At 33.5% G+C, this 22,088-nt stretch overlaps 2 protein-coding genes across 2 annotated transcripts; one reads left to right on the top strand and one right to left on the bottom strand.

Moving 5' to 3' along the window:
- Positions 1 to 237: 237 nt before the first annotated feature.
- LOTGIDRAFT_159038 (hypothetical protein) lies at positions 238 to 1,043 on the bottom strand. Its single transcript, XM_009052700.1, has one exon. The coding sequence runs from the start codon at positions 972 to 974 to the stop codon at positions 486 to 488; it is 489 nt and encodes a 162-aa protein (XP_009050948.1). The 5' UTR covers positions 975 to 1,043; the 3' UTR covers positions 238 to 485.
- Positions 1,044 to 10,610: 9,567 nt separating this feature from the next.
- Positions 10,611 to 13,567, top strand: LOTGIDRAFT_114290 (hypothetical protein; the record flags this gene model as incomplete). Its single annotated transcript, XM_009052699.1, has 3 exons — positions 10,611 to 10,899; positions 12,378 to 12,431; positions 12,585 to 13,567. The coding sequence occupies 3 exons, from the start codon at positions 10,611 to 10,613 to the stop codon at positions 13,565 to 13,567; spliced, it is 1,326 nt and encodes a 441-aa protein (XP_009050947.1).
- Between the last annotated feature and the right edge of the window lie 8,521 nt (positions 13,568 to 22,088).

Raw genomic sequence — 22,088 nt, 5'->3', positions numbered from 1 at the left:
ACCTGGCATATTACGCGTGTTCCAAAGTGAAAAAACCTCTTTTGTGGGAGTCTGCTGTAAAGTGTCAAAAAAAAATCATTTTGACTTGGCATTACTCTTAATTATGATGTTAAGATTTATAACCGCAAAGGACCATGAAATCATTATATGGAATATGTTCGCAAACTAAAAAAGCTGGAAAGTTTTTCGAGGCGAAGTATGGAAACCATACCATTCTAGTGATGAACGTAGTCTACAATCCATTGGTAACGACTGACTAAGGATTTAAGAACTTAATTAAGAAAGTAATTAAAAAGTTCAGTCGAAGAATAGAAAAACTTGTACGGCTTGAGTAGATTACACGTAAAACAAGCGTGACAAGACTGGGGAGGAAATAACGTGGGCACGAAAATTTGTACTCGCTTAGATTTGTCTATGGGAGGTAACTCGCCGAGAACGATGATCGACTACAGCCTATTAATACACTAATCCGTGGGTTCAGTATGTTATTTTTGCTCGTGATAGTATTGATCCACATAGTGTGGCAAATCCGACTGAGCATTTCTAAATCGTTCATACTTTTTCTTCTTCTTTAATTCTGTGTCCATCGGATCTTCCGGTCGAACTATATGATTTGAAATTTTATAATAGACCAAAGTGGAGTCCACATCGCACAGAGCAAGAGTTATTTCCCTTATATCACTTTCGTCTTTTGCAAGAAGTTCAAAGTACTTTTGCATATCCCTCTGACTCAATGTTTCATTTGTTGTGACCGGTAAAACAATCTGTCTTCCTTTAATTATCGGAGATTTTCCGGAAAGAAAAACACAATTAAGTTCGTTGCAATAATGCAATTTCAATCCGTACCAACCTCGCGTTTCTGACAAGTCAATATATACCTGAAACGCATGATCACCTTGCCCTGGGTTTTCCAAATGATACGATTGTATTTCGTGGTAAATCGGATGTTCCGTGGGTAAAGTATGGCTTTCCATATTTGATCATTGAGTCAAATCCTAGAAAAGAAAGACACACAGATTCGTCAGAATTCACATGCACCCAATATGAAGGCCGCCATATTGATATTATTTATTACGGATTGGAAATGGATTATGAGTTTTCCTTCTTTATATGTCCATGCTTTTTCATCGAATAAAAAATCCGACATTGTTCAAAGTTAATTAACAGTTAACAGAACAGTTTGTTCTGGTTCGAAACGAAAGATAGAGACGAGTACAATCCTGTTTTTCACAAAGTTTCAAATATCACTTACTTCGGACCTCATAAAGGATTTTGATGACCAATATGAGAAGATACAGCAAGACTACCTGCAATGATAACAAAGTCAGTAATGTCAAGTAACAATGGCATCTTCTTTGGCAAATGTATTAAATATGCTCAGTGGCTCAATGAATACATGTAGGCTACATGTTCCTTAGTGGAGTTGGGAAGGTTGTCACAGCAGCACAAGGTCAGTGCTATGAATTGCTTGCGACCTCTTACTCATGTCTACTGGGGATTTCTATATCTACACAAAAGGCACTGGATCAGACCCATGAATTACTAAACACATGCGACCTCTTACTCGTGTTTACTGGGGACAACCAATGTCCATACCATGATTTAGAAGAATAAAACTGTCTTACATAACGAACCCATAATAATTTATCGGCATCATTCCAGCTTATACCATCCACACAGTAAATCGCTTATCCTTAATATCATTCGCTTATCTCATCAGATTTACAACTTCTGTTAAATACTCTCCACTATCAACATGTTTATATATCACTATAAAGGACTAGGATATGCAAATGATATCAGATTCAAGGGAGATAATCAGTGTCGTTGTTTAATCACCATGTAATCTATAATGAGATCTTGACAAGTGAAGAAACCAGGCTATTATTTATACAACTTGTTAAACACGTTATTAACCATCTTAATTACCCTTACCGAACACCATTACACCATATCATTCTCATTCAAGGAAACAACTATAGTAATGTTCCATTTTCCTGAGTTAAATTCCACTTCCTGTAAGTGGGCATCAATTCTTCTCCTAATTGCTTTAGAACTTTTATCAGAGTTGATCGAGGCCCATTTCTCAGTCTCTCAAAAACATTTAAGATATATAATTGGCAAGCATTTAAAATTATATCAACATAATAAACACGAGCTTGCAATATTAAAACTGCACACTATATCGTATTAACTCTGCTCTAATGCCTATTGTTCAAAAAATACCTGTTACTTTTTTTTAACTACCCTTACCCTCCTTGTGTTCAAGGCAAGACGCAAAGCTTTGACATTCTTGACTCTTTCAGGAAACCGGATGTCATTGAATTTGTTCAGCATCCTTTCCGGATACTTAATTATACTTTTATAACAGTTTACATTTTAGTTTAAGACTGGGTTGATTATCACTTATTTCAAAACACGAAGTTTTCAGGCCCTATATGGTAACTTAGATGTCCTTATTTTGTTATCTTTAATTAGCAAATTAGAATGACATTTACAGATTTTTTTAATTTTAACGGACATTTTTCGCACTGACTCCTTTAAAATTTGTGAAGATTTAAATAATATTTGATAGAGGTTTATAGTTATCTTCTAGTAAGATATATAACATGGTCACATTAGCATATAAATGAAGTGGGATAAAGCGGTGTTATCACATAGCAACTTGTCGACTACCAGCTCCTTAATAACTCCTTATCAACGCCATGAAGAACTCACACTCAATGTTATCAGTGAAATCATTAGCCATGTTTTAATTGGGACGGAATATCATAACCATGCGGTTATAACTCTCAACTCGTCTTTATGGTAGTCGCGTGGCACCCTAGGGGCACGTTTCATCACTGTTATGAATAGAAGAGGTGTAAGGGTTAAGGACAGCTGGTTGAATACGAAGATCATAGCAAGTGATTATATCATTATCATGTATGATTGTGTATGATCTTTCATCACCCAATTCATCTCATTATTCATACAATCACATTACAATGATATTCAAATACAATTAACAATCAAATTTCTTTAAATGCAATATTTCATTTGTAGTGCCCCAGTTCAATTCTCTTTTGTTTGAATAGTGAATTTTTTTTAGATGAATTAAGAAAACAATATGTTAATTCATTTCGCTCATTAGATCCAGATGTATAACGGAAACTGACGCTATCCTTGGCGTTCCTCAACTTGCATTCAACAAATAAATTTGATGCTTTGAAGATGAATTTTAAAGTGAAAATAATTGATTTTAATTAATGAAACAGATGAAATTCGTACAATTTTTTTGATTTTGTGATATTTTTGCGTGATATTATTTTAATTTGGTACATTGATGCTATCGTGGCCATTTTAATACCTTCTTTGATATAAATTGCAGGAACGCTGTGAAGAAATTTCGGCGGTATTTCTGGGGACTCTAAATGTGCAAGTATTATTCGAACACATCTAAGAATGACATATTTAGAAGCGTTAGAAATTCCACTTGAATTACTTCCATCTTGGTTTAAGGATACAAATGTACATACCTCTAAAATATTCTGTTAAAGTAGTAGAGCGTTATATTTTTTCCTCTTATACCTCGATAAAGTAATGCCAAAAAATATTGAATGAAGATTTTCATTAATCCGAATAAGAATGATATAATAATCATGCAATTAGATACATTCGCTTCTTTTCCTCCAAAATGACCCGTCATGTTCAAAAGTCATAATCGAAAGTAAATTTTTATTTATATTTTTTCTCTGTTTTATATATTTGAATTTAATCGCTTTAAATATGTATATTGACCTGTTTCAAAGGTAAATAAATGTAATGCATATTAGATTTTTATTAGTTGGTATAACTGGTTTATTACTTTCGATTATTTTACAAGCGTTTTGATCTTTCAGGAATGTAAATAAATACGGTGCTGGAGATTGGTGGCTGGATTGTGAATAGTTGATGGTAATAGCGTATTATAGTGATAAAATGATTGATTGAAATATAACAAGGTGTTACCTGAGCTGATCCGATTAAAGACCAGAGTATAGAATTCAACTGTTATATTAGAAATATAGGAATTATAAAGAACAATAACAACACTATGGACTTGTACCTTTCTAAGACTGTACTAAACCACCTGTGGAAAATATGTCAAATTTGAGGATTAAATTGCCTTAAAATCAGTTAATCCTCTGGTTACAGGTTGCACTCGTGCCGTTTTATTACATTTCAATTACGAAAGCATTAAGGCAACTGCAGTTTCTATTAATCTTAAAAAAAACCTACTAAACTAAAACTTGATTTTATGCGCTGATTGTAAGTACATGTATATATAACCCGAAAAGACCTGCACTGTACACAAGCAAGAATGAAGAGGTCTCAAAATTCGTATGATGATGAATTGAATATTGACAAAACATCGTCTCGAACACATACATCGCGTATACACACAGTGTTTTCTTGAAGTATTATTGTGAGGTTTATAATAAGACGTGAGTTAACATAATTTTCCGTCGCTCTGTTCAACTCTCTCAGTGATGATTGTAAACAGAGGTTTTTAACCCTTTGGACACTGTCAAAGTTATGCGTTTTCATTTTAAAAATAAAACTGTGGCTTGGGTATTGAAGCGACACCCAAAATAAATAATTTCCAGGAAGCTTTGATAGACTCCGTCCACCTGTTACTTGCTGACTTACTAAAAACCACAATATAATTCAGATCACAAAAATCAATGGTTTTATATTTCCAGTCGATGCGATTTAACATTAAATTTCAATATTAAGCCGTTTGTTCGTGTGTATTCAGAGATTTTATATTTCAGAGATTTTATCCTTGATCTTACATAAAATCAAATGGGTCATCTGTTGTATTTATAGTTAAAGCACGTGCAATGCTGTAAATCTGTGGTATTAGTACGTGTAAAGATTTGGATTATAATAATTTGAATTATTTAAAAGTAAATCAGGAATTTTCATGACAGTTTCACACAATATAGTTAACAAGGTGTTACAAGTTATATGTTCTAATTTACATATTTTAATTACACTTATATCAATGATGCACGTGCATTTTCAATATTGTAACTATTACACCCATGAGGCATGTCATCCTTTAAATATTATGTGGTTTCGTGAAAATATTTGAATCAGATTCTCCCTTCTACGTGATGCTATAGTTGGAGGGTAAAAATTGAAAAGGCGTCTTGTCGTTCGGAATAAGGGACTGAAGCCTTAATGTGCTACAGACTATGCATGTGACGATCCTTCAGCGGTAAGGTATTGCTGTTGACGACAATGTTAAAAAATCGCTCTTTGCATACCATTTTTATTTGAATTGATGAAACTGCCAACTTAAAATTTTTTATTTGAATATCTGATTTTATAAATGAAGAATTTTCTAAAGAGTCAAGTTGTTATTTCAAATGTAAAATCAGCAAACCATATATTTATATGGCCCCGAAGACATTCCAAAACAAATGGCAAGCAATATAACAAATCGTACTGTGAACGAAGTAGAAAAATAATTTTTCTTAATGAGTAATAAACTACTAAGCTATTTGTTTGTTTGTTGTAAATCGTGTTTTATGTCCTACTGTTCAAAACTTTCTGAATGGCACTATTGTTTGTCAAGAAACTGATTGTTTTAATTAATTTTAATCTAATTAATAGTGATAGTATAATGAGTTTGTTAATGAGTTAGTTGAAAGATACAGGTGAGAGAGATAAACAGTTAAAACTGTATATTGTTAGGTATAACAACTACCATATTGTTAACAGTGTGAAATACTTATATTGTATTAACGACGTGATGACATTTCCACATTTCTTTTAAATCGCCATATTGTTTTACGATCTGGTCATGTATCATATCAAATACCATATTCTGATATTCAAATTTTATAAACTTTTAAAATTTTATTCAAACTATTGTAATAAATAATAAATTAAGAATCTTTGATAAATCAAATTAGAATTTGAATATGTCATGGAGTGGTTTACGAACTAATTCTGACAATATCCCACCCCTCGTTGCCTACACAATTGGTATAGTTATGGCTATCAGTGAAACTCTTGTTAACAAATCTTGTTAAATTAAATGCAAGGAAAGTTGAGTTTGTTTATACAGACAATACAAAGAATACAACTCTTTCAAACTATCAGGAAATCCATTTTTTTGCAGTTTTACAGATATTGCCTCTCTTTTCTTAAGATAATTCCCCGAGCTTACATTTTTCAATTGAGCAATACCAGTCAAAAGTTTATAGACAGGTATGAATATGAAATATGTATCTCTAATTGAGAGTTATCAAAATGCTTCGAAATACAAACGGGTTTGTGGAATTTAAATCCTAAATTTATTGTAATACCAAATGGTCCACTGAGACAATGAAAAATAGAAGAACAGTAAAAAGGTTTTTAAAGAGATTTTTGAAGATCACAGAATACCTGTGTTATATTGGATTTTAACTTGGCTTTAAGTAACATTCTTACTTTGTAGAAAATAAACAAACCAAAGTGATTTTCATCATTGAATTCAAGTACTGTTCCATGGAGGATATTCGACTCTGGAACAGTTGGCCATTGTATTGCGATGGGTGGAGATGAATTCTGGAAACAGACTTGCTATTGTTTTCACCTGGCATGGATTAACGTTAATCTGTTGGATTGGCTTTATGGATTATTCTAATCGGTCTGTTTGACCTGTTTCTCTCTGATCTATCTTTGACGAACTTCAAACAATACTTGAAGACAACAGGTATTGTATTCTGTAAAGTTTTCAGACATTTTACCAACGATATTATTCAATTTTTCAGACATTTCACCAACGATATTATTCAGGCATTTCACCAACGATATTATTCAGGCATTTCACCAACGATATTATTCAAGTTTCAGGCATTTCACCTACGATATTATTCAGATATTTCACCAACGATGTTATTAAGGTTTCAGGCATTCCACTAACGATATTATTTAGGTTTCAAGTATTTCACCAACGATATTATTCAGGTATCGGGCATTTTACCAACGATATTATTCAGGTTTCAGGCATTTCACCAACGATATTATCAAGGTTTCAGGCATTTCACTAACGATATTACTCAGGTGTCGGGTATTTTACCAACGATCTGATGATTCTTGGGAAAAATGATTTTTTTTATAATTGAATTCTCTTTTCAGTTCTTAAATATTTACCTCGTTAAACCATATTAAACCATACATTAATACGATATTTACAACATATATCCCACGTCAATTTCAAGCATATCTTATAATTAACTGGACACAATTCAAGTTTAGTGAATGTGGAAAGATTTGTGTACCACTTACTTTTCTTTTACTTTGGGCTTGAAAAATACGCCATGCAGTGTGCAATAAACCAATTTTTGTTCTCAAAACTACACATTTAGATTTTAAACAGTCGAAAAGTTTTGAAAGATACTTTTACATTTGGTTTGAAAATACTACAGAATCATTTACTAACCTGCAAGAAATTAACATAAATTAATAATAAACAGAAAGATATTAGAATGTATCAAAGTATTTCCGGTACAAATTGAAAGAAGAGGTAGTTGTGAGAATGTGAAGAATGAAAAAACTACATGCTGTCATTGCAGGAGATAAAAAGATTAGAAGAAGTCAATACGACCAGCGATAAAGTTAATCTTTGGTTACAGTCTCAGCTCTATTGACTTCATCCTCTCAAAAATAGATGAAACTCGCACTTTGTTAACTTTTCTCGCGATGTCGTTCTTCTGTTGATCCCTGCTGATTAGTTTTCTATTGTTTGAGGTCAATTTATGATGTTTCTCACGGTCTCTCACAAATCACATCACTATTTTCTGCTTGTTTTTCATTTCCTTTCATTTGGATATATAAATCTTTTAATATATTAACTAATATAATTTAAATCTGATCATGTAATCATTCATTTAATCTGTGACTAATCTTATTAAATTTTAATTCGTTTGTTTACTACAGTTGATTCGTTATTTATCACAAACAAATTGAAGGTTGAAATGATAAGTTATAAACATATCGTTGATAACATTCAGTTTGTTGTATTTGTCATCAATATGTTAATGATGCCATCAACAATTGGTGATCATCGCTTAATGACTCAATATTGAGAATAGCTAATGTTTACATACTGAAGTACGTCTTACGGTATTCTTTATATTCCCACAGAAGAATTTTTATACACCCTTAGAATTCCAATGGCAATAATTCTGCAGTAGCACATCACTATCAATATCATTACCAAGGAAATGTCAGAAGAAAGTTATCCTTCCAACGTCAATAAATCTTCTATATTTTCCAAACTGATATGGAAAGTTCCATGACACCTAACGAAGTAACTGTTCTTTAAACTTGACTTCTTACTGAATACCAAACTCTGTCGGACATTCGTGAATGCATTGTCCATATCAATATACAATTTCAACTGCCAACAGGAATATTTCTATGGAGATTCAAGGACACCAATGCAATACATACCATAAGATATGAATATTTCATTGTTTTCGTAATATAAGAAAGTGGAATTATATGGTTCATAAGAAAGTCATCTACAATATGCTGAGATAATCAGGCTCGCGACGGGACATGCATTATATGAATGATATTCATGCGACACGCGACATTAGCGCATAGCATAACATGGATAAAATTTGTTTAAAACATATTGTAATATCATTAAGTAGCTGTTGAATCAACAAAGCCCAGTGTCTCACGCCCGATTAATATAATGAAGCTGTCTAGAATGATATTTCTATTGATATTGATGATAAAGCCAGGTTAAAGACTGTATATTTACCCACTAGGATGGTATAATATAAGTTCTACAACGCTACATTAACACATATTTTCATTACCGCATGTTGTTCTTGTATTAAAAGAAGAACAGTTCGGGTGGTAAATGAACATATTTTAGCTTAGTAATCACTTGTTACTTGTCCAACTTATTCTTTACATGTGTTTGTCAGATTCCTCAATGCTATAGAACCCAGGTCTTGTATTATTCTTGCAGATATTTATCACCTTAAAATTCATTAAAGCCTTATTTTTGCTATTGCAAAATATTATTTTTGGTTTGCTCACCAAGACCAATAACCTTAAAACAGTTTGTATTTTAATAATAGTTTTCTTCGGTACAAATTGAATCATCAGAGCTTACAAGCTTGCACTTCCGGTAGCGGTCGCAATCAGATCTTCTGAATTTGTCAGTCATGCTGACATGGAAAGGTCCATCTAAAAGATATCCGATATACCTTAAAACCACAATTTCAGAAAAATACATATGGCTTAAATGAAAAAACACGATCTGCATTTTTATCCACGGTAACATTTTAGACAATGAAAAATGTAATATATAGCTGTTCGAGTAATAGAGAAAGTTGAATCACTATACAGATGATCATATAATATTATATTAAATAGAGCGAACGAACCCAGGGCGGATATGAAATAGCAGCGAACGAACCAGGGGCGAATATGAAATACGGGCGAACGAACCAGGGCGAACGTGAAAAGGGGCGAACAAGAACAGGTTTCAGGGCGAACGGACCAACTATGAAACACGTAACTAAAACCATACATTATTTGTCTTGGCGTTTTGAGCATGGTATTAAAATTAAAGATATTCATGGATATACTACATGCGTACAATAACTTCTGTCCAAATAAGCTTTTGATATGCAAAAACATGCAGATTGAAAAATTGTCCGTTGGATTACACCTGATCTTCTCATGGACACGAAGAGTTACTAGAACCGAATTTGAAAAACAGATATAGCGAAACATGATGACCATTTTATAAAATTGATTTTCATGTATATGTGAAAAAAAAATGGCAAAATTAGTATTTTTGAAATAAATTGAAGACACCGAAAAAAACCACCACTGAAATATCAAATGCCTTGTGACATCAGTAAGTTAATAGTATATGAAAAATAATATGTAGTTATACCATGAGAAATATTTTAAAACAAAATTTTAATTTAAAAAATAAAGGATCCAATATTTTCTGCTTATGATCGTTTTAAATTTGCTAAAATTTCAGAGTCTTTGAAAAGATTAAAGCAGTGTTTTTCAGGCTCCCGCGAAATAACTTTATAAAAGATTGTTTGATATTCAAATAACATTCCTTAAAATTCGATTGAAATTGATATCGCCGCTTTTAACCAAGGAAGTTTTATAAATTGTTTTTCTCCTTAAGTCGAAAAATTATTCATTTTCATTTTCTTTCATCCACGCGTACCTAATTATTTTCAAGGGCCTTCTTTCCGCGGCAAAAGTGCGTACAAATATTACACCTGCTGCATTATGTTTACTAACTGGTCACGCCTTGTAGGTGGAGTCACCAACCATCTTATGGGTTTCGATTGGCTGAATATCTTTGAGAAGTCTAATCGTGCTCTCTCATTGGTTGAAACATTATGAATGATCTTGTTTATGAGAATGTTTGGAGTTAAGAAGTGGTATTTATAACTCACAAGACTAAATATAATCTAATACAGTGAATATTTCTGTCAAGAGTCACATGTTAAAGTTAAAGTGAAGCAAAATCAGAAACTATCAGGAGGTGCAAATTATCCAAAAGATTTTTTAAACGTGTATGCCGCAATAAACACAGGATGCCTCGTGCCTTTTTAATTAAGAAACGTGATAGAGGTATAATGGAGGGTACTGCTGTAACAGAAGAGAGTGTATCAGAAACTAATAATAATACAATTATTAATGTAGTCGATGTGTGTGACGATGAGGAAGAAACTATTAATGTGACGGATACTGATGATGTGATAATGGAACAATCAGAAAATATCTACAAGGATATGATTAATAATCAGAAAGTTATAGTGGAAGAAATACCCCGACATATATCACCTAATATGATCCCAGAATCTCACAAAAACACCATCAGGGGTAAGAAAATGTCTTTTCTATTTGCATATTCTTTTTTTTTTCTCGGATAATATTGTTGGTAATATTGTGCACTGTACTGCACTTTACAATAATGAAACTTTTGAATGCTGTAATGACATCATGGACGATTTTCTATGGAATCAAATCCCTTAGCAAAGAATTACCCTTCATATTTTTAACAGGCTTTAATAATTTCATTTGCAAATGAAGACATCAAATATTATTATTATCTCTGAAAATTGATACTTTGCTAGGAATAGAAGATATTTTTTCAAGAAATATAATATATTTCTTATGTTTATAATTAATGTTTTTCACAAATTACGGTGGTGTTTAACACTCACAAACAAATAAACATTTATTAGATTATAACAAACAAATTTTATTTGTTATTAGTTTATTGCTAGTAAATTGTAATAATGAACATAATAATTAAATCACATTTTTCTGGTTTATTATGAAAATGTCAATTACTTATCTATGCATTTACAATAACAAAATATTTTCACTGTTACAGTAGTGCTCAATATATAAATTGTAGGGTGCTATAGTAATAAAATATACTATTCAGTAGAAATAAATTATGAGATAGGTATAGAATCTGAAAAATATTTAAAAACACAAAATACACGACAATGGGAATTTACATAATAATTTTCTATTTACTTTAACATCCAAGCCTCCTTTCAGATTTCATATGAATAATGCATTTTTAATTCGACTGATCAACAATCTGTTGAGGAAAAAAAGCGGAATTTAATGTCACTTGTTATCATAAATAATAGCTAATTATATTTCAAGAGAATATTATTCAGAAATTCTTTAAAATTCCTTTATACTCCCAATCCATTGTTAACAGAACAAATCCCACGAACCGACAATCAAATTTTACGGAAAATTGTTTTCTATTCAAATAATAAATGACCTTTGTCCAGTTAATCGTCTTTAAATTTCAGTGGACGGAATTCATGAAAATTGACAAAATGTTCGTTCACCTGTTTATGGTCACGTGCCGGTACCCTAATAAACCACCTGTCGCCCTTCTCTAGAAATACTTCAAGACTTTTGTGACCCCGACGCGTGCGAAAACGGCGGAAACATCTTAAAGAGCATTGTTCTCACCATCGCTTTATTTGTTCGCTTTATGAATTTGAAATACAATAGCCAGTGAAGTGGGGAAGAATTTGAATCAAATGAACAATAATTTGCTACTTTGCATAACCATGCTCAGCCAACTGACTAGACAAACAAACAGTTTTTCATAAATTTTAAATGATACAATATTATCATTTGTTACATAAAAACAGCAGACAAAAATACGTCAACAGCCTCCTTTAAAGATTCTCTTTTTTACCTGATGCTGACAGTGTAAATTGTTGAAACAATGTTCAATAAAAACTCAGGAGTAGCATACCATAAAATGTGTTCCATTTTTTAATACATAAAGGTCTTCATTGTTCTGTTTTTTATAATTTCAGAACCCACAGTCATCAAACCAACAGTCGTAAAACCAATAGCAGAACGGCCACAGCGTGCATCCTTACAGCTTCCAACTCCGACCGACTGCCACAGACGTTTATCACCTCATGCGATTATAGAACGACCACTGCATGCTCCAATATCATTACAGCTTCCGTCGCCGTCTGACTGCCACCTGCGACTGTCACCAAACGTTTTAGAACGAGCTCATCATATACCAGTGTCCGTACCACTACCCTCACCTCCCGATTGTCATCGCCGTTTATCTCCACACACCCCCACAGATTTCGACAGACGTACTAGTAGTCTTAGTCCCGTTGACGGTCCGAGTTGCAGTCCACCGGAACCAGCACGATTCCATGATCCATTTCCATGGCAACCAGCATTAATACCAAACATCCATTCCCATCCATTTTTACCATTTAGATTCATGAATGGATTTCCATCTCCGCCCTTACCTCAGCCTGCTCAAGACTCTCCCACCGGTTTCAGACCTTATTCCGAACTCTCTGCATTCAAAGGACCCCAGCTTCTCCCACCTCCACCGCCCTATTTACCAGGAATGAGATACCCAATGAACTTCTCTCCGCCTAGACATGACAGGATTATCGATGAAAGACGGATGGATTTTGAGTTCGGACAAAAGTTAATGAAAAGTCCATTTGACAACGTGTTAAATTATCCTGTAGGAGCTGAGCGAGTTCTGTCGCAGCTTGATCTTCCAGAGAAAAAGAAATCCAAGGAAAATGAACCAATACGTTATCAATGTGATTCTTGTAAGAAAAGTTATTCAACGTTTAGTGGTTTATCAAAACATAAACAATTCCACTGTGCATCTCAAATTAAAAAGGAATTCAACTGTAAATATTGTGATAAAACGTACGTCTCTCTAGGAGCTCTGAAGATGCACATTAGAACTCATACTCTACCATGTAAATGTAAACTTTGTGGCAAGGCGTTTTCACGTCCTTGGTTGTTACAGGGACATATTAGAACACATACTGGAGAGAAACCATTCAGCTGTCAACATTGTGGTCGAGCATTCGCTGATAGGTCTAATCTAAGAGCTCATCTTCAAACGCATTCGGATATAAAGAAATATAGTTGTCGAGGATGCAGTAAGACTTTTTCTAGGATGTCCCTGTTATTGAAACATGAAGATAGTTGTTGTGGACCTGTCCCTCATTGAAAGAAATCTGGTTCTTATCTTAGTTGATCAGCTTTACTATGGGATATTGTTACAAGGTTAAGTGTTAATAGTTGCAATTTTCAAGAAGGCAGCCATGTTCAACTGGAAGTTCTTTTAAATTGTACATGTTCGAGTATTGTGCAATCATTTCATTTGATAAGACTCGAACTGGATCAAAAGTTATAGTTAAAGACGATATAGATGTTTAAAGTCTTACAACGAGTGAATCAAAAATCAAGTCATTGGTGATGACTACCATAGAACTATAAACGTTCATGCTTAGACTAAGGAGAAGATTATTATGTGCCAATTCAGTCATTTTTTTGTTATTTATTGCTTATTTATTTTGAATATCAGTATTGAATCCATTTGTCTCCAATTTATTTTTATTTATGGTTATCCAACGAGGAATTATAACTTATTCCAAGAAATTTCTTGCCATGCGGAAGATATGCTTCCATAGCGTATCAGTTGTTTTATTAAAATCTATGTTTTTGTATAACATGTAATGAATACTCTATTATTTATTCAATGTATAATACCAGTCACCATTAAAATACGCCAGTCAATATTTGTTTTCATTAATTGTGTTTTCAATTTAACACCCCGACAGTTTTTCAACATACCTTATAGAAAGAGCTGGCCACCTTGCAATTATGTTATGATTTGCTTTAAATTTTGTCATTGTTGGGCTACTTTTCACCTGTCGTATCTAGTGATACGCTCTATTACTGTTGAGTGTTTGGGCGCGCGCCGAATTCACCCCAATATAAAAGAAACACGAGACATCTTTGGCGCGTGGCAATGATGATAGTTGAGAGCGTGACACAGTGTTATTCTGATGGCAGGTGCACGGACAAGTTGTCGTCTGAAAGGTAGAAAAGAACCTGCAAGTTCACGACAGGTGATAATATGGCGCGGAACGTTCATATTATTCTATCATTCTTTAATAGATTACAACAATTACATTGACCTGGGTGAGGGAAGCGCCCCGAGTCATTCCTTTGACGACTTCCCGCCCTGCAAGTTTTGTCTTCAAGGTGATAGCAAAGCGCGGGAAGGTGTTTGACGTCTGGCATTCACTGAAGAAACAGACCCGACTGTAGCAGAAATTAGCTTCATAATATCCCTTATATGATAATTGATATAATATGATCCTCCAAACAGATGATCATCTGTCTCGTGAAGATTTTCTTTGTATTTCATATGGGAGCGCCGGTAAGGGTTTGCGGTGTAAACGCTCTAGCATACAACTGAGTCTCAGCTAAGATTATCTTGAATATAATCGGAATCCTCAGTAATTCCTCATTATCTACTGCATATTCTTTGAGTTTATCAGAACAATTAAATGATATATAATTTATGACATTATTGATTCTAATAGTCAGTAAATCACCTGTCATAGTTACCTTCTACTTTCATTTTATATTTTACATTTGTTTCACCTGCCGTAAAACACTACAGTAGGCAGATTTATACCATGAGCCTTATGATGATGTAGAGAACAATTGTACTTTTAAAAATTATAGCTGCTTGTTGTGTTGATGTATGTTAAGGGAGGTTACTCGTGATGAATCTTGGAAAATAGGTAATTACCAGATTGTATTTTTGATCTCATTAACAAGAAAAGAAAATATATACAAAGACTTTTCATGAAATAAAATATTTTGCGACGTAAAATACTGTGAAACTTTGTCGATTACGTTCCTTAAGATTTAAAAAGAATGTAGTCATGATCTTTTAGATGGGTTCGTACCTATTATTTGTTACCCTTCCTCCTGAACGTAACCGCAGATCACTGACCATATTTTGAATAAATATAGGTGACACTTCATGTGAATCTCTTGAATGTTATCTAACCAGATGAAAGTGATGCCTAATGATTGATGCGTGTTCCGAGAGGACAGAGCAAACCCCTTACCCTCGATATGCAAGAGTAAAAGGGAGCCAGACCCTCGATATGCAAGAGTAAAAGGGAGCCAGACCCTCGATATGCAAGAGTAAAAGGGAGCCAGACCCTCGATATGCAAGAGTAAAAGGGAGCCAGACCCTCGATATGCAAAATAAATATAGCTCCATTAAATAACACCTGTTTTAATCTTATAAGCTAAAGTACATACGGTTTTAGAAATATAAAGGGTGAAACGAATTTAAGGATCGACTCATACAACAAAAGACTATTATTACTCACTGAACAATGCTATCATACCTGTCCCTATGATTGTGGTTTCCCTTGGACAAGTATTCAATACTTTGTAACAATAAAAATACAATTTAGAGTTCACCTAGGACAGTTTTCAGTCTATATTGTTGTAATTTAAGCCCCACAACCTGCTTCAAAATATTATATTCTTATCCTCTAGGATATATATATGGTTAAACGAATACAGCCCGATTCTGGCTTTTGAATTATAAAGTATTGAAGTCAATTTCGAATTGCCAAAACCACCCTTACTCCTGCTGTATGCTCATAATACAGTTCTCTTTTTCGGGTGTTAATTTGTCAACGTCGATTAAGACTAGTGCCAAGACTTACTAACATCGCTTTTTTTTTCAATTAGTATTAAAAGTCCATTTTCTGTGTACGAAAAGTGCACACCAAGAAACACAACATTCACGTCTTGCAAATTCATATTTGAAAAAATTCAGATCTGTACCGTAAAAAAACATTGTTATCATCGAGTAATACGATATCGTGTTAATTTACAGTGGTGAGAATAAAAAGAAACAAAATTAACAGGAGTTTGTTTACCTGGTGGCGGGTCTCGTGTTTTTAGACGTGAGGAAGAGGGGAATTAAATAACCCCCGTAGTCGGCTTTTAACATAGTTCACATTTTACAAGTCTTCAAGGATCCCCACCGATTTCACTACAATAGTTAAATAATGGAATATCAAATAAACGTTCACGATTTTCTATTGACGAACTGTAGTTTGGTACACGAAGCAGGTAGCTAAATCGTGAAGAATACAATAGATATTTGACCTGTCGGTAAGAGATAAAAGATAAATTGGAACTTGTCGATTATTTCAATAATGTATTGTACAAACTGATTTTGTTTTATTAGGCAATGAACGTTTGAAGGAAGATACAGGTTCACTTTTACCTCACACTGTTTTCCTATTTGATATAAGATTTGACTTCATTTGACTTGATTTCAAGGAACGCATCTATGTTGATAATAATTTTAAAAAGGGTAACATACTTTCAGAACTTTATCCAAGAAAAAGAGACTTATTAGAGTTGTCCTGAAATACAAATGACTCCGATTTCACTATAAAAAGACGTAAATCATTTTGTTATTATTTATTGGAAAGGATTTGTCGTTCGAATTGGACGATATTGATATGGCTGTACTGCTCACTTATTGTTCTATGTTAGACACGAGTTATCTCCACTTAGCTGCTTCTGTGCATGCAATAATCTCCAATAATCATTATAAATGGAAAGACAATCTCATCCTTCAAAACAGATATTCCACTCGTCACAAAATAACGATTCATTATTTATTTTTGCTTTGACAGATTTGAGAAGGACAAGCCTATTTTAATTTTAATTGTCTTTCTTTGTTGAGTTGTATAAATTATCTCGGAAAAATGCATCTGAAACTTGTGCAGTTCGTTAAGAACAGTTATTTCAACATTCAAAGCTCTAGGAGTTGAGAAATATGACGGTTTTATAAGCTGACAAGTGTTATTATACGACTGTCAGTTATATTGTCAGACACACTTGCTGGTATATCAACTTTCAAATCTAATATACCTTTATATACACGTAAACAAGTGCAATTGATTTTTAGTTCAATAAAATGTGACAAATTCAGCATTTTAGGGTTCAACTTTCAGTCAATAATATCTCATAATGGGACTTTTAATCCTTTTTCGTTATAAATCTATTTCGTGTCTAAATTTAATTCTATCACTTTTCTTGATTTTTCATGAAAATCGTTAAACGGACAGAAATCTAATTCTGTATATGTTGTTGATTGAAATTGTATTGTTTATACTAAAATCAATAAAAGTGAATGAGGGTTTTAAAATGTTAAAGATTGAAAATAACACGATCAATTGAAATTCTGTAGAAATCAAGACAGAAAAAGATTAAGGTCTTGCAACAGGTTTATAATATTTATCTATTCGGAATTTTATGTCAATCGATTTAATTGTGAACTATATTTACAGTTCGATCACAATTTATAAATTTGAAATTCTCAGCTTAAAATATTCAATGGAAATAGCATTTTCTGCAAGACCTGTAAAATTGTACTATTTTCTCGAAACTGAAAATTAAGCCTCGCCTTCGATTACTTTTTCAAAATTAAAAACGGATTAAATTTTTTCTTAACACTACAGGGATAGAAATGTAGGTAGCTACTCTGACACAGATGACAATCTTGGTAAACGAATATATAAAAACGACGTGTTTTAATGGTTCCTATATTGATTTAAGACTTAAAGTAACAGGTTTTGTTTGTAAAATTAAATCCTGTACTAGTGAACTATATAATCGCTATGGATTCGTCTAGTATGGGGAGAAGGTGAAACTGGTCCAGCCTCCGATAAAGGTCTTAAATCCCGCTTGATTATGTTACCAGAGCAAAATCGTCAGAGCACCCATCTTCATTATGTCAAACTATTATGGACTGCATCTGAAGTGCTGACTACCTAGATCTGTAACTACCTTCAATGTCGAGGAACATTGATAAAAACCTGAATAAGGTATATTGTGAAGGTGATATAGAATTATACCATTTGATCACTTGTTTTAGTGGCAGGTGCCCTGATAAATTTTTCATTTGAATACCTGCCCATTCTTTGATTTTTCTGTTAAAAGTTACACTAGATATTTGTGAAAGGCGTAACTTGCAAACACAACATTCTATACCATGTACAGAAGATCTGCGACTTTCGAATCATTTTTTGATATAAGCCTCTGATCAAAGACACAACGTTTGGATACATGCCTTTCACTGATCGTCATATGATCATTTGTTTATAGAAAAAACTAGTTAAAGACATGTTTCTCTTTGATATTGAAGAGGGTCGCCACGCTGGTATGCTACAAGCGTCGACTCCATAACTAAACATGAATCGACAGGTGTTGTGGACCTAGTATTAACGTTCCCAGGAATGTAAAACTTGTATTTCTTTAAAGAGATTAAGAAATTAGAGAGAGCAATTCACTGGCTAATCTTCCGACAACACTGAGTTGAAGAGAAGCGTAAATCCATTTCCGATGCCAAACAGAATGTATCGTATGAGGGGCATAATGGTGTAATTGTGGGCGATGTTGACAATGGTATTACTAAGGACAACATAGCCACTTTATGTCCTAGTTAACTCTCTTTTAAACTTTTATCACTGAATAGCAAAACCCCCAACTTTCCTTTGTTGAACAATTTGAGGGCAGAGCGAGAATTTCTACAGAATAAATAACAAAATAACGTAAAACACTTTTCATAATTCAGAAGTCGAGCTTTACAGATTTGTCGAGGATTATGGGTAATCTTTGAGTACAAATCTCGTCTCGCTGTCCTTACTTGGGTGACATTGTGAGAAAGAATAGACTGAATGGAAGCCTGTAATCATGTGTTTTAAAATGAATGAGAACTATTTCATCTTGTAGGAAGGCGAAACTAATTAATAACAGAAATGAGGGCCATTTTTCCAATACATGTATATGCTAAAAACTGCAACCTTGTAACTAGTGCATTTGCTTGTGGCTAATGACACAAGAATGACCGCGTGATGTCACTTTGCGACTGTCTTTTGTGAGTAGACAAGCATGTAAGCCTAATGTTATCTTGGTATACAGGGCTTTTTCATATTCGTTAGAATTTTGTCAATTATTAATACCACCATAACTTATGTTTTACAAAATCGGTATCTTAACACATTGGTATTTCGCATACACTTTGATATGAATTGTATATTTTTATTTGATTGCATTATATATTGTGTAGTATTCACCTGCTAGTTCGAGTCACCACATACAATACAATACAGGTGTCAACCAGTCGTTAGGTTCTTAATAATTTACATTCAATCACTTCATGAAATAAACCCTTGTTATGATTTTTTTTAAGATCAGAGGCGTTCGAACTAAAGTGTTACAGAGTTGCAATGCCTTGTTTAAAATTTAAAATTGCTAATGTGTTATATTTCAAATAAAATCTTGCAATATGCATGCACACAACACTAAATGATACGACAAAGTACCTTGAATTCATGGCATGAGATCGTTAGATCTACAAGAAAGAAAAATGATGCTACTCTTAACTGCTCAGATTTTATACTAGCATCGTAAGTAAGCCAGAGTACTAAGATACAGAGAAATTATACGTATTTATTAACCTGATTTAATATAAAACCGACCACACAAAATGCTTTTAATAAAAGCATATCTTATTACATAGCTTAGGTGATCATAAAATTCGAATGCCTGTGGAATATCTATAAACTATCTGGTCCGAGTGACAATATAGAAGTGAAATATCTTGTTAGGTCATATGTAAAACCTAGAAACACCCATTGATTAAATCCTAGTATTTAATCTACACGTCAACTGACTACATAGAACAACAATTATCTATTCTTCTCGAACTCACAATCAGGTGCAAATATTAACATGGGGTAACATATTTTCGTCTAGGTGACAATGTATTACCATATCCTAGTATCATATATATACGAAATATTCATTGTAATAGATTGATTGATAGAAGCCATTAAGATTTAAAGTGTCCTCACGCCATAGCGATTACTATGCACTTGCGTATTAATGAAAGTGGCCGAACGCAACTCAACTCAATTGAATGAGAGTTGCGCTCGAAAGTGACCGTTATTCTTATTCTTGACAATACGCAACTGGTGTCGCCATGGTGTGAGGACCCCTTAAGAAAGTTCCGCTAGCACACATGGAAACTGCCAAGAATGACCCGATGATCATTTCCAAATGGGCGATTTTACCTCACTCACTACAGAAAACTGCCATTGTACCAAGAATTGTTCTTTGTTCTTATGGGCATCTATTTTAGATATTCGGGACGTGGATTTGAGTCGAAATGGACAACTGGTATTTCCATGTTCTGTAGATTTATTGTGAGATTATGCATTAATTGAGCCCCTCGTCTGTTTTTCTTTTAAAATCCACCCAGGAAGCTCAGGTTTGAGGTCTTGAAAAGAAAATGTATTCAGTAGACATGACTATAATGAAGGATGGTTGGAATTTGACTTTTAAATCAAACAGCATCTTCTTCTGTTTTGTACCATTGACTTTAGAGCAATTCATGTTTCGATTGCTAACAATAATTATACTCCCAAGGTATATAAGTATAAGAGCTCAAATTACTGAAATACAAAAACAAACCATACTTGTGATCTTGAAGAACTGACGAAGAGCAAAAACAATTTTGTGGTTTATCAGACGTAAGAAGGAATTAAGACAAGTATAGTGATGTGATTACGTAAGTCACCTGTTGAATAAATTTCTATTTAACACAGAGAAAATTGTTTCTATCTGCTGCTAATACAATTTTAAAGACCTTCACAGAATTTCAAGTACGATATGAATTATTTTCATGTTCTATATAATTAAAAGTTTTCTATCAAAGTGTGATTCTTGAGTTATTTGGTGTGATATCTCCAACACAGACCTTGTTGCCAATCATTTCATTAAATTAATTGCCCTGAAATATAATTATACATAAATGTAATTGGTTTAAAATATATACATTTATCTCAGTATATTTTTAAGAAATCCATAATAATAATACCTGCTTCTATTTTACTTTACGAAAATAAACAGTTCTCAAAACGGAACAGACGAAATTTATAAATGGTTGTATAATGACCATTCTGTGAATCAATCGACTTTGATTAACTTTTGAGCCGATCTCTGGCCAGTTCTCAGACTTCTTAACGTAGGTTTCAACCACAAGGACATGTGCTAAAGTGAGGACATTTTCACTTTTCTTTGTGTTGTAGGCTATGAAAAAAGTGTCCAACTACAATATACACAACATATCATATAACTACACTATACTCGGCCTCAGCTAACATTGTCTCTGAGTACTCAGAGAGACCATGCCTCATATCCAAACTAAGTTTCACTTTCAATATCACTTTCAAGCAAAATACCATTTGGGGGCACATACACAAAACAGGTTGAAAACAGACCCGTAGCCAGACTTGCTTGTTCGTAGGGGCAAATAATATAATCAGAGGGGCAATTTTGGAATTGGTCAGTTGTCAGAATTAGGGGGTCCCCATTGCCACTCTGTAGCTAAGGTTGAAAGCCACCACCTAGTTCTTTAATCGGTTTACTTGGAATGTATCATAGAGTAGCCGACCTTAACGTTTTCATCTGTAAGTGACCACCGATTAACATAAATATTTTCCAGACAGTTGCATTACAAGCTGACGACATCAATTAGACGAATTAGGACTATATTAGATTTTTAACTACATCTATTTGTATATGTATACACATTACAGTCAAACTTGTGCCAACAGCCACCAGTA

Source organism: Lottia gigantea (genome assembly GCF_000327385.1).
Source record: "Lottia gigantea unplaced genomic scaffold LOTGIsca_19, whole genome shotgun sequence".
NCBI lineage: Eukaryota > Metazoa > Mollusca > Gastropoda > Lottiidae > Lottia > Lottia gigantea.
The sequence above is the reverse complement of the archived record's forward strand: the minus strand, read 5'-3'. Positions and strand labels throughout refer to the sequence as shown.